The following is a 13,846-nucleotide window of genomic DNA, read 5'->3' on the forward strand; positions in this document are numbered from 1 at the left end:
GCCATTTCTTTGTTGCCTTTCACGAGCCAGCGAGCCAGAGGTGTGAGTCAAAGTGCTTTCGCTCCGCTCCGCCAAACTGAATTATAGTTTAATAAATTTATACATTTCTTTTTGCCAGAATGCTGCCGAAAAAGAGGAAACAGCAAACAAATGAATGAAAGGGCGACTGAGAGAGTTTATTTAACATATGTTGCCTTAAAGTTTGGGTTACCATCAACTACTTTTAAAGTTTTCAAATAAATCTCAGGTCTTGCAACTTTACGGGGTTGCCATCTTTTTTCTTAGGTTTCCATTTATTTTGTTTAAGAAGCATACTAAAAATTCACAAGAAAATATATCTTGAATTTTTAATTATTATAAATTCGCAATTGATCTAGCTTTTATATTTTTTTAAAGTATATTCCAATTATATAATTTAAATTTATGTTTCAATTATAATATTTTAACTATATCATTTTAAGCTAGTATTTTTTCACCCTTTGCTGATTTCGTAACCTGCCAAGACTTTCCTCCCCTGTCGCTGATTTATTCACGCCGCTCCTGTTAATTGCATTTTCACCGCACTTATCTGCTATAAATAAAATTATATAATTACCCTGCATTCTTTGAGGACTGAAGGGGGTGGCTGGTGGCTTAGATACCTCCCCTGGCCAACACACACACACAAATCCACTTAACGGTTTTGTGTGTGTTACTTAACGCGTGTTGCCATGGCAAAGAGTGGCCAAAACAAAAAGCACACGCTGAATGCCGAGCAAAACAAGGGCAACCAACTAAAATGCGCAAAAAGGTAAAAGGCAAAGAACACAGATACACACAGACATAAAAGGGTGGGTGGTTTTTGGGGGGTGGGCTTCTGGGCCCTATTTCCCCGGCATTTACATGCTGGCAAAAAGCAAAGCAAAGCGCCTTTCCAGATGTTTATCCTTGTTTTAGGCCGCACCGAAGCTCAAAAGGCGCCGCAACAAAGTGAAATTCTTGTATTTTTCCCCCTCGGTTAATTCGTTCTTTGTGTTTCTTTTTTTTGTGGAATTAGTGCTAGAAGAATTAACCGAAACTTTGGTCAGGCGTTGGCGAAGAATGCCCAGAGATATCTCTTCAATTCAAGCCTCAATTAACGCTTCAAAGTATGCTTCAAAGTGTGCAGATGCATCTTTGGGGTAATTAAAGCTGTAGAATGTCCTAATTAGATAAGTGGTATTAAATAATAATGTTATTGGTCATTAAAAATGTTTTATGAGGCATATATCATTAGCAGAATTATCTGAATATTGTTTCAAGCCACGATTTTGGGTATTTATAGTTTGCTCTAAATCTATATCCAATCTATATCTATACAAATCTTAAGGGGAATAAACTAAATACTTATAAGTCCCATTTTCAATTACTTTTCTCGATGAAAATGAAGTTCTAGTTCATTCTAGGACATATATTAAGCTTGAATTGGAAGTTATGGCCAAGTCCTGACAACCTCGAACTATCAGGGTGATTTAGCCTTCTTCTTTGTTGGCTCGTTTCTTTTGCTCTATTTCGTATTATGCTGATTTCCTCGGGGAATCGAAGACATGTGCATAGAGCATAGAGAACATGGCCACTGACCTCCTTCATATATATCCCGTCCCATCCTATCCCTCGTATCCTGTATCCTGTTTTCCGCCCGTCCACCCCTGCTAAATTATTTATTGCAACATGCACGTTCCTGCTGTTTCACTCCCACTTCTTGTAAATTTTTATGAGAATTTCGTGTTTAGAGCGTTGGCGTTGAACTTTAAGTAATTGCAAATTGATTGAAAAAAAAGGGAAACTCGGAATGTGAATGGCAAATTACGCGCTTTATAAATTGTTTACGTGTAATGCTTTCAATTAATTTAATGCATCCTCCACCCATTTCACCGGTCCTCTGCTTTTTCCTTTGGATTTGCCCCCATTTGGCATGTGATAGCGCTTGTGTTGGCCATGTTTAATTGCTTGTAATTTGCACTAATGACGACGGCAACAACGAGTTCCTTTTTCCTCGCTCGCCCCATCAGTGAATTTTATAGCTCGTGGTTGCCATAGATTAATACGAAAATCAATAGTTTCGGTTGCGAAGGAGTCGCATAATTCATTTATAAATCGGTCTAAAAATCCCAAATGCAGCTGTAACTGAATTAAAGCTTTTGGCCACAACACAAAATAGAAACTGCATCGTGCAGCACTCCTGCTGTCCCTCTCCCACACAATCGCTCTATCTCAGTCCTCTTCTTTTTGGCGCTTCGAGCTATTTACGCCATTTTTAATTGCAGCATGAAAAAGTAATTACGAATTTGCTTTGTGCCCTCGAACTTATTTTGGTCTTTCCCATTTTTGGAAAAACCAAGGGGGCGGCAGGCGTGGCACTGCAACTCAAACAAAATTATAAGCAAACACGCAAAACTGCCACAAAACTTGAAAACTGAGAGTTTGCCCACCCACTAGGACTCCCAAAAAAGGGTGAAAATGTATACAAAAAATGAAAAAACCCATGGAGAAGTGAGGAAAAAACCCGAAAAAATTATATTTTGCAGTCGTTTAGGATTCGAGTTGAGTTGGGATACGAAAGCCGAGTTTGGTTTTCGGTTTCGTTGAGGTTTTGGTGGTTTCTCTTTTCGTTTCCCCCCCGTTTTGTTTGGGTTCTTGTCTAGCAGTCCAGACAGAAAAAGCATTTGTCGCTGCTCCTGGGCGTTTCGGCCAAGTTTGGAGGATAACTCCTTCGGCAGTGTTGAGCAAATTAATAAAAAAGCAAGTGCAAATATCGTAGTCACTGCCCTCGGGGTATTCTCATAATTCTGGATCAAATTCGTGGGGGCCTGGAGTAGTTGGATGAATTTCATTTGGTAAATGGTGGCTGAAAAAAAACAAAATCAAAGGGTTAACGTAACGTGAAATTATGAATGGAATAGGGGTTGTGTACGGAAAAAATAGGAATGGAAGTTAAAGAGTTTCAAAGGCAATTTAAAATGGTTTACAACCTTTAATTCTATTTAAGGATTGGGTTTAAAGATGTGAGCTTATATATTAAATCAAATATCCTATACGTACAGATATCCTACACATTGCCTTGACTTTTATAAATCAATGCAATCAGTTAGTTGAAGTTTAGTCATGAATCCTATGGATATAATTTTTAATTCATTCAGTTTTCTTTTTTAAGACTTTTCTACATAGTTTTAAATTCAAATTGGAATATTCAGGACTGTAAATGACTATAAAATTCCCTTGTCTGGCCCTACGAATACCGATATCGATTGGTTCTCGAATGAAGGCCCTCCACAACATATGTTGCCCCATTGCTGCACATACCACTTGTACGTACTGCCCTCTTCGCAATTTGTTTTGTTGATTCTGCTGTTGATTTGCCTCAGTCTTGCCGCCACATTCACAAACAGCCACATATAGATTCTTTTTTATGGCCCGCTGCCGCCCACAATTTGGCAGTCCTATCCCGGTGAAAGCTTTTGGCCAGTTCTCAGTTCTCGGTCGGTGGAAGACTCCCTTCGAGTTTAATTTTGCTAATTGAAAAACGTAATAAGCCCGGGGGTTAAGCGATGGTGGACACACGTCGAAAGTTTCCCTCCACTCTGCATTTTTTTCCATTCTCCGCACTCACGTCTAGTGCAATGCGATGTTGTAGAGTGCAAGTAAATGCATTACACTGACCAACAGGGTTATAGTCGTGCAACTGCTGCTTGAATTCGTTATAGGCGAAATTAAATTAAAATAAAATCTCCCCGAAAAGCGTTGGAAACAAAGGCAAACTAAAGAGCGCTTAAAACGAAATCCTCCGACTGTCCGTCCGTCTGGCAGTTAGCTATTTATGCAGCCCCCTTAACCCCCGGTTATATCTGACTACTGTAGTTGGCAACACTGGGTTGACCTACACTTGGCATTTTAGTTAATTACGAAACCGTCCAAAAGGGGTTTAGCTTCCTATATTTTTTCCTTTGTGCTGTCCCTGTCTTTTCGGTCCTTTTTGAGTGAAAATTGTCAGCGAATGCAGTCGCAGGATAAGGGAAATGGAAATGCAGGGGGTGGGGTGGGGTTTGGTTTGGTTTGGTGGCTCCACCGCCATATGAGTCTTCATGGTTAGTTGGTCTAAAGCGGAAAAAAGAGACTCTGTGCATTTGGTTGATTGTGCCTCTTCGGCTAATGAAGATGGCTAAGCTGCGCTAAACAGGGCAAAGGGAATGAGTTCAGCCGAACGATTGCCGTCTGTCTGGCTGAAAGGTACAACAAAAAAGAACAATCCATGAAGAACCCGTTTAGGCTTCGCCCCAACTAATCATTGGCATATTGCTAACTCTCCCCCTGGCCAGCATGCAACTTCATTTTCCACACTCCCCATTCTTTCCGCACAAAAGCAGTTTTAATAACTTTTATAACTCGGGCTACTGGAGTACTATTATTAAAAAAGAGGAAAAAACTTGTATTATTGAAATGATGAGCTCTGGGCTTTGACTCGCTTTTTATGCACTGACCAAAGCCACGCCTTTGTCCCTGCTAATTAACTTGTTGCGTCGTTTAATTAGCCAAGAGCCAGGAAGATGGAGAGATAAAACAGGGAACTTCTCGCCCAACTGGATACAGGATCTCTTTTCCATTTTTAATCTCTCCTGCTTGTCCTCCTTTTACGCAGGAGCCGCATTGTAAATTATGAAAATTAAACAAATGCCTGAAAGTTTTTTAATTAACCGGCGGTTAGTGAGTCCGGCCATCTCGCTCGCTCAACTGTCGCTGTCTCTTTTCGCCGTTCGGCTGACACTAATTGCGAGCAAGCGCCCGAAATGTTTGCCAAAAATGTCAAAAGCTAAAAGCAAACGCAAATAAATTTAGCATAAATATTTATTATGGGTAAAGGCGAGAGAGACGGCAATAGAGGGACAGAGAGAGAGGGCGAGACAGCGATGGCCCTGCAGTTTTGGCATTTTTGCTATTTGCACTGACAGCGCCTGACACTTGGCACATAAATCGAAACAGAAATTATGAGCGGCCACCGCATTTTGCCTTTTTCTTTTTTTGCTCGAAATTGCATAATTAAATTGCCCAAAAAGTGGAGCGACTGACGTCACCACCGCCCCCGCCCCCGATACCCACTCATTCACACCCGTACACCCATTCGCACTCATTCATTCATTCATGGGGACAGGCGAGTCAAGTCGAGTCAACTCAAGTTGTCTTCGTCTCCGCTGGCACTTCTCTATAAATAATTGCATGCGAATTTGTCAAGCGTGTCAAGGCAGAAGGAATGCAGCATCACTACCGGCGAGAGAGACGGCAACAGGGCGGGGGAAAGAGACGGCTGCAGGAGGGGAGAGTGGGGCGAAGTAAGGTAAAGTATCTCGAGGATGCGATTCACAGTCGCGACAAATTTGCGATGTCTTCGGCATGCAAAGTGCGGCAACTTGAGTGCAAAAGTCGCATCATTATGCTGTATGGCGAAAATACGCAAGCAGCTTACACATGTGCAACATATAGACGGTACATATCTGAATGATGTGAGGAAATAAAAAATGCACACCGGCGGCCAATTAAATGGGTCCGCTCAATGGGCAAGTCAATTTGGCAGGGAATTGAAAGCACCAGAGAGGTAAAAAGAAGTATAAGGTATTGATTTCCTATGTTTGTAATGCCACTCTATACATACCTATGTATACCTGGGAAAAAGGCTTAAAGGAACTGTATAAGATCCCTAATTATTATTAATTGTTGCACATGAAACAGGGTATACCATCTCAAAAACTAACATCATCAATCTTTCCCGCCTAATTGCATTCAACTCTTGCCTAGTCCTACTCAACCCTCTCAAGTATCCCCGCAGTTTTAATTTAATTTGAAACCTCCCGCCCCATCAAAGAAAGTTTTGCCAAAATTCCAGCACACATATCATGGCCAAAAATAAGATGATGCGAAAAATGGGAAAAGTCTGTGCCTGGGTTTTCGGCTAACTCGCGGCTGTCGCAGATTTTGACATGTTGCAGCTATGGCTGCAGCAATGCTGTGGGGGAAATCCAGTGGGTGGGTGGGCTTATGGAACTCAAGGCTGCAGTTCAGGCGGTGGAAAGTTATCTCCGCGCTCTGTCGTCTGGTTACTCGGGCAAAAGTTGAAGCGGTAAGCAAGCAGAAAATGTCGCGCGCCTGTCAAAACTCAGCTGAAAAGGGTTTCCTCCACACCACCTGTATTGCATCTGTCGGGAGTTGGCTAAAAGTGTGCACTGTCAATTTATTGCTGCAGTTAATTTGCATGAAATATAAATAAATGCCAAAGCAACTTGAGACACCACCTCCTCGGGCCCTATAAACAGGATGTGCCGTCTAAGCGATCCCTCTACCGCCATCTCACCATCTGCAGCCATTTGATATGGCATCTGGTGAGAATTTAAATTAAATTAGAATTTCTCTTGGTGTGTAATTTAAAACTATTTTGCATAGAAACTAAAGTGCGTCTAACTCTCTGCTCCTGCCTCGCTTTCTGGCCCGGTTCCTTGCTCTTTTTTCAGCAGCTCTGCAACCAACTTAAACTTGTTAAGCTTCAGGGAATTTTTAGCTTCGCACAGCAGCAGCCAGCAGCAGTCCACAGAGCCACAAAAAAATTCGAGAAAAAAACAAAAAATGTTACAATATTTAAAACTCAACTTGATATGCGCCTGGGAGCTTACTGCGTCTTCCTGCGAGTGTGTGCGTTTGATTTATAGTGAGCTGGGATTAAGCTGTCTTTGTGCTCTACAAGAATGTTGTAGGAAATTTTTAGTATAATGCACAGGAGCAGACGGCGTCGCATTTGGCCTAAGAGAGTCCTGTGTTCCCGGGTTTTCCCAGGCGTGAGTCAATGGGGATATCGGACAGGAGCTACAGATATCGGGTGGGGCTTACCTCTGCCGGATAGATTGATGAAACTGGTATTTTCGGAAATTCAGAGCTATTCAAAGCAAGTGCTTTAAATCAGATGGGTTTTTACATTAAAATATTTGTATACACAGAGAGAAATATCCAAAAACATGGTTCTTGAATTGAGAACATTGTTCTTGAATTGAGAACATTGTTCTTGAATTGAGAACATTCCTTCTTAAAAACCGTGTAAGTACGTTTTGGTATCAATATAAGAACGAAATGGTGAGAAGAGAAAAGTTAAATTGAGTTTACTTAACAAATTTTTGATAAGTATACACAAAGGACTGAACTTATAGTTTATTTGTACATACAACGTACTTAAATACCGCCAATTCAACTTGATTCTAGCAAAATAAAAACATTTGCAACTTAAAAATGTCGCTCTATTTTTAAGAACATCTTCAACTCAGATAAGATCTTCAGAATTTTCTAATTTACTAATTAATTTTATAAACATTTGAAAAGTAATGTTTTTAAAAATTATCTTAAATGCTCTTTAACATCAAGCTGAAAGAAACTCATACTAAGCCCAAACTCCATCTTAGCATTATTTTTCGAATATGGCTTCTGGTATACCCCCACCACCCATCCAAATAATGTAATCATCGATTCGAAAACAAACCATTCCCGAGAATTTCTAAGCCGAAGCCATTTTCCCGGTGGTTCAATGGACTTTAAATCTAATTAGCCCATTGTGAGCCTAAGAACCAAGAAAACCAGCCCCCTGAAAATCAATATCGAATTAAAGAGCGGTAACAATACCGCAACAGGAAAACATATGAAAAATGGCGTCGCATAACGATATATGGTTATACCTATGAATAAGTACATTGTCTACGTATGTTTTTGGATGTATGTATATTTACGCAGTGATGACGACAACATCGCCATTGTTAATAGGATTACGAAGCACAACTAGGACAACAACAATAAGTGGAAGGAGGAGAAGAATAGGGAGGAGGAGCAGGAGAAGTAGGGAAATAACAAAGCTAAAGCAAAGCTAACGGCATTAGCAATGGCAGAAACCCCCAAAAGCGAAAAAAATCATTTATAGTAAAATACAAAAAAAAAGAAAGGGAAGCCAAAACAGAAGTAACAGAAAGAGACGGGCTTACATAGGGCGAAAGAGAGGGGGCTATCCTCGCAGAGCGAGAGAGCAAACAAAAGTAAATTAGATTGTGTGGCCCATTAAGGCATTAAGATTTCATTGCTCCTCCCCTCTCGCTCGCACTTCCCATTCTTGGGCATTTTGTAGGATAGGGTACCCCTACCATATGGGACACCGTTAGTTACCCCCGTGGCAGAGAAACCGAGAATCTGAGAAACAGAGAAACCTACAGGCCCCTTCTCGAACCCCAGTGGCATACATGTGCGGCACTTAAAGCGTCGCCGTCGCACTTTAAGGGTTTCACTTAAGTCGCTTTGCTGCACAGAGAAAAAAGTCCCTAATTAGGGGGTATGTCTCATCTTTTCTTTTAAAAATACAGACAATATACAGACAATAAGTTAAAATCAAAGTTCATTCATTAGGATGTTTATTTCTAAACTTAATTATCTGAAATTTCATTACACCAATATCATCATTCTAAGTTATCATATATCCAGAAACATGTGCTTGGCTTGATACACAAAGTCGCATTTCGATTTAACCGATAAATTCGATAAATCTGACATCTTTATTATTATTCGCAATTTATCAATAGCAAAGTAGATTTTATCTGTTGTACACTACATTGTAAAGAAATTGTAACTACCTAAAGGACATTGATGGTGGGACAATCCCTCAGCAAGGGATAAAATGACAATATCCCTCCAATATTGTTTTTTCCCCTGTGCATCTCTGATCCTGCCATCTTCTTCCCTCTGCTGTTTTTCCCCATAGACACCGGACTACATCGCTTCATTTTCATTTTTTCGCACTTGAGCGTTTCTGTGTTGACTTGTTAGGCAGCTCGTCGCATCCTCGAACCCCAGAAAGAATCTCGGGCTACGTGACTTTTTGCGGTTTGCTTGGATTTAGCCAGCGAAAAGTGCTAAAAATTGCCCAATCCGTGGCAATACCACCACCCACGCCCTCCCCCGAGCATTTTGTTTAATGACCTTGAAGCAGACGCGTGAGTCGAAATGTATCTTGTATCTGGCGGATGTCCTCTGCCCGAGACTCGAGTTCCATTCTATTCGCCTCTAGTGGCCACAGCTAAATTTAATGGACCGTGAAGACTCGAGTGTGTGCGTATTCACTCTTTGTTTGCAGACTTTTAGGCGCTCGTCATTGTTTGGCATTTGACTTAATTTAAAGTGCTGGTGCGACTAAGTGCAATTGGCTGTGAGATGACAGGGAAATGCTGGGCTAAACAAACTGGAAAACTAAACAATTTATACCTAACCGCATTTAGTATTGAACTCCGAATAATCCCACCAAACCCCTGACCATTTGCAATTAAATTCTAGACTTTGAAGGCATATATTAATTGGTATTTTAAACGAAACCCCAAGCTAACCCCAACAATTTATCCCTTCTTCTATTTCCAGGTAAATTACACGTTACACAGCGAACTCTATCGCCAGAAAATCCCAAAACTCTCGGCCTTTGTGAGTAATTTAATAAATTTATTTGAGACACTCGAAGCCCGAAAAGTGTGTGTGGGGCCAAGTCGAGCAAACATTTCGTAATTTTCAATTATGGGGAAAACATTCAGGGGCCTTTGTGTCAGCAGCACACATGGTCGTAAAATGTTTTGTTTGTCGGTTAACCGGAATTTCGCATAATCATTTGCATACATAATAAAAATTCCCCAAATCGTGCAGAGCCTCTGACCAACTATTTATGCTGATCATCATTAACGGACCTTTCCGCAAGAAAAGCCGAGATTCAACGAACAAGAAAATTTATTTATGTGCCGAAAGGGTTGTGAACCGAACTTCTTCCCCCTGCTTTCCCACTCCAGAACTATTATTTTTGAGGGAAAACTAAACTCCTTGAGAAAAGAGGGATGCAGGAATAGAAATCATTAATATGCTGATGCTGAGCTGGGCATGTGACAAAGGACCCTGGCTTTTCAGAGACTCGACAACAATGCACTATAATGTGCTTATAAATATATTGTCCAGTTCGCATTCGATGTATCTCAAGGGTTGTCTTTCCGTCATTATTATTTTCCCAGGAAGCCGGGGAACTTGTTTGGATTTTTCGGGAATTCTCGTAGTGGGCTTGTTTGATTTTTGGCGTTGATAACAAGTTCAGGGCCCGAAGGTCAAACGAAAGTCGTTCACACGTTCGGCAAGCACACAAAATACAGATCACAATTAGCAGCTGGCGTTGAGTGACCATTTGCTCTCTGTCCTCCGTGTCTGTGCAAAAGTCCCAGGACCTCCACCACCCCAGGATGAATCCTTAATAAATTCCGAAATGGGACACGCGTTCGCCACGAACCGTCCGTTTTTCCATTCCATTTCGCTTAGTTGTTTATGCACTTCCTGGGGACATTTTATAGTTTTTTCCCGGCTCTGTGGATTTCTCGCCTTTTATTGAGACGAATTACACGAAAACACACTCGCCCCCGAAATGAGGGTCAATGCTGGTCCTTCCTCTTACAAGTATTAATGATATGGGATTTGGCCTGATCTACTCTCGATTCATGTCCATTCCCGTCCATCAATACTCGGTCTTAACCCCAGACAGGACGGCAAAATCAATAGCAGTCGCACTGGGGGGTTAAGAAGGAAGGGCGGCCAACAACAATTTTAATGTCCTTCTGGTCGGGGGCGTTCATAAATTTTTATTACGTAATTGAGTTTGTTCGGTTAGTTCTGCGAGGGTTGTGCCGATGCTTCTGCAAATGTCTTTGCATGAAACAATAAAACCAAATGTCGAAATCGCCGAGACGGGACCCAAGCATTATTAATAAATACAAATTCGCATTTGGGGTAAGCAGGCGTTAGAGGGTTAAGTTTTTGGGAAAAGGGATCAATAAATGTTGAGGGAATCGCAATTGCAGAGGGTTAAATGTGTCGGGGGAGCTGTGGAAGTGAAATATCAAAGAGTGTTCAAGGTGTAAACATAAAAACATCGATTCCCTTTTATAATTCCCGTCGATATCTCATTGAAACCTCAAACATCAACTCGCGTCTTTACTTAAGCTCGGGGAGCATTCAACAGCGTTAAAACGATTTCTTATTCATTGCGATCCATTGGAGCCGAACCAAACATCTGCATTCTCATTATTAATTGATTAAGCTCGCTTTCCCCGCAGCCTGTCCAATATTTTGACAGCAAACACGCGCCGAAGGAGAACCAAAAAATGCTTGCATAAAAAAGAAATGCCTGAAAAAGAACAGATAAAGGAACAATAAATTTACATAAATTACCCGCATGAATGCCAAGGAGACTGGGAGGCACTCGACAAAAGTGTCCCAAATGGGAAGCGGCAATTCAATAAGGCGGAGTGAAAGGCAAACCTGAATTATGCGGCACGTTCCACACGTAACTGGGCTTCGGGTTTCGGGATCTCGGGGTTTCTTCTTTTTGGGTTGCCATATGAAGACCCACTCCTTATGAAGACATGTCCCGTAAGCGAAGAATGCCGCGCAATTAGCATGCTAAGAGGATATGATGAGCTAAAGGCGGCACACGCCCATAAATCAAGAGAAGCGGACACCGCTAGAAGGTGTCCTATCCGTATCCCAAGACAGGATATCTCGGCAGGTTCGGGAACCCTTTTTTCCTACCCATCCCAAAAGAACAATGGAAAGGGGACTAGCTCGTGGCGGTGAAAGGTTAAGGTGTCATCGTCCTTTATCCTTATCCCGTTTCCCGATTCGAGTGTCAACAATAAACAAATTTGTTTTACATTCCCCAGTTTCCCCCGCCCCGACCCTTTTTATTTTATTTATTTATTTTGCTGCAGGACACACAACCCTCGAGAAGGAGTCGTCCTTGTCGTCCTGGCAATCATGGTGTGCTCTCCTTTCGCCTGTGTCTTTTTACTATTATTGTTATTATTGTTTCATTGCGGGGTTCCCCCCGTGTAAATGCCTCTGTTTGTCGATGGCCCGGCTTTTGGCCCTGTCAAATTGCTGTCAACATTTCCAAACAGTTCCAGTTTAATAATGTAAAAGTTTTCCCCCACCTCCTCGGCCCTATTCCCGAAAATGTTGTCAATCGTGAGGCAGATAAACTTGGGATTTGTTGCACAAAACTTTTTCGTTCTTGTTAATTAAACTTGAATGTGTGCGTGTGTCGGCGGTTTCCACGGGTAATAGAACCGGAAAAAGCGCCAAGAAGTAGCGACTTCTAATGAGATTGCGGGCTCGATCTAATGGAGTTTCACCCACACACAATCGTCGGGTGTCATTTAAGTTCTTTAATAGAAGGAAGTTTGTCTTAAAATTAGTTAGGGCTTAAGTACAGAACTGGCAACAATTGGAGATTGGTTGTTAGGGAACTTAAGTGCGTTGTAAAAGGAGTCATGTTCTGTCTTTCAAAGTGTGCGATACTTTAACAAACATTCTAGATGGTAATGGAAAGACTTTTGTTTTTGAAATCTCAAGTTGTAGTTTTAATTCCAGAGTTAGTTCTTTTCTATTTTCCTTTGCTTAACAAATTAAACTATGTGGTACTTTGTTTTTTACTAACCTAAGTTGTATATTATCTGCATAAGTATTATCTTTGCATTTATTTTGCCTAGAAATATATAAAATAAATATTATAAATAATTATATCCTATCCCTTAATTGCTTCCTTATTTGTTTCCCTCAACTGAAGTTTCTCTCTTCTATTTCACTTGCTAATTGGATCAAATCAACAAAGTCCCGCCACCCCATCGCTCCTTCAACCCCCATTGCTCTTTTAATTCCCACTCAAGAGCTCTTTTACTCACAGCCATCACTCAAAGAGAGCATCAACCCTCCGTGGCCTTTCTCTTTCTTTTTCTCCACAGGCTTATAAGAAAGCACTTCCTGTTTTTGGAGTTGCCCTCTGTAGAGGAAGCCTTCTACAATGCAAAAATTCTTGGCTTTGATTTGTGCGCTTGACTTCGGACTTGGAAATCGGATTCGGTTTCCGTTTTCCCCCCAGACTTTCCCCCATTTTCCCCGGGGGTTGTGTTCTGCTAAGCTGACGTCATCAACACCATCGGCGGGCTTTGGGAATGCGAATGAGTCATCTCACCCCCTGGAAAGTCCAGTGCACCACTATCCGATTTCAGTCCGCCCACGTAATTGCTTCCTGCAGATTTTCGGACATCGGAGCGTGCATAATTAAGCGCTTTTGGATTGTATTTTAGGGCACTTAAAAATGTCAGACGGAAGTCGGTGGGTTGAAGGCGAAAGGCGAAAGGCCCGAGGCAAACACCTGTCAGGTTTTGCTAGCGCCCTCTGGCGTCGGTCGTCTGGCTGCCAAGCAAAACCGAAAGGGGGTTTACCAGGGCTTACGGGGGTTACGAGGGGCTCGAGCACCCCGCAGTGGCTTTTGCCAATCAAACTTTGGGCGGTCTGCCGGTGACACAAGCTGGAAAACTCTTTTGAATCGACAAGGTGGGCAATCGATAGATTTTCACCATTCCCTGCGTATTTATTGGCATTATATTTATAAATGCCGCAATGCCAAGCCCAACTGCCAAGTGGCTTTCTGTATATCCTAGAGGTATGTGCACGTAGGGAAAATATTGTTGGAAAAAGTGCTAGCCTAAACAATATAACATAATAAACGGAACTTTGAATTGAATTTAAAGGTACATGCTTTCTAATAGGTAGATCACATTATTTTTATTACGATTTTAATATACCATAGGAAGATTTAAGAATTTAGGTATATTATTTTCTAGTTATACATATACTAAGTCCATTATCCTAGTATTATATCATTAGTTAACACAAATTACAACTGAATTTGCAAATGGTTTCCGATAGGGATAGTATGGTTTCTCTATCAAGATGATAT

The 13,846-nt window shown here is 41.4% G+C and overlaps 1 protein-coding gene across 43 annotated transcripts in view; it reads left to right on the forward strand.

The window, feature by feature from the left end:
- The window catches only part of LOC119549356 (protein muscleblind), a 183,194-nt gene that overhangs the window by 125,481 nt on the left and 43,867 nt on the right, over nucleotides 1-13,846 (forward strand). For 27 of the 43 annotated variants that reach the window (XR_005219407.1, XR_005219409.1, XR_005219410.1 and 24 more), the window contains one exon: nucleotides 9,439-9,498. The exons of the other annotated variants lie outside the window; for them this stretch is intronic. Coding sequence is in view for 21 of the 27 variants with exons in the window: in XM_037857347.1 (XP_037713275.1) it covers nucleotides 9,439-9,498 (60 nt within the window). In the remaining 6 variants the exon portion in view is untranslated. The remainder of the gene's footprint in view (nucleotides 1-9,438; nucleotides 9,499-13,846) is intronic. 43 annotated transcript variants of the gene reach the window in all.

Source organism: Drosophila subpulchrella, chromosome 2R (genome assembly GCF_014743375.2).
Source record: "Drosophila subpulchrella strain 33 F10 #4 breed RU33 chromosome 2R, RU_Dsub_v1.1 Primary Assembly, whole genome shotgun sequence".
NCBI lineage: Eukaryota > Metazoa > Arthropoda > Insecta > Diptera > Drosophilidae > Drosophila > Drosophila subpulchrella.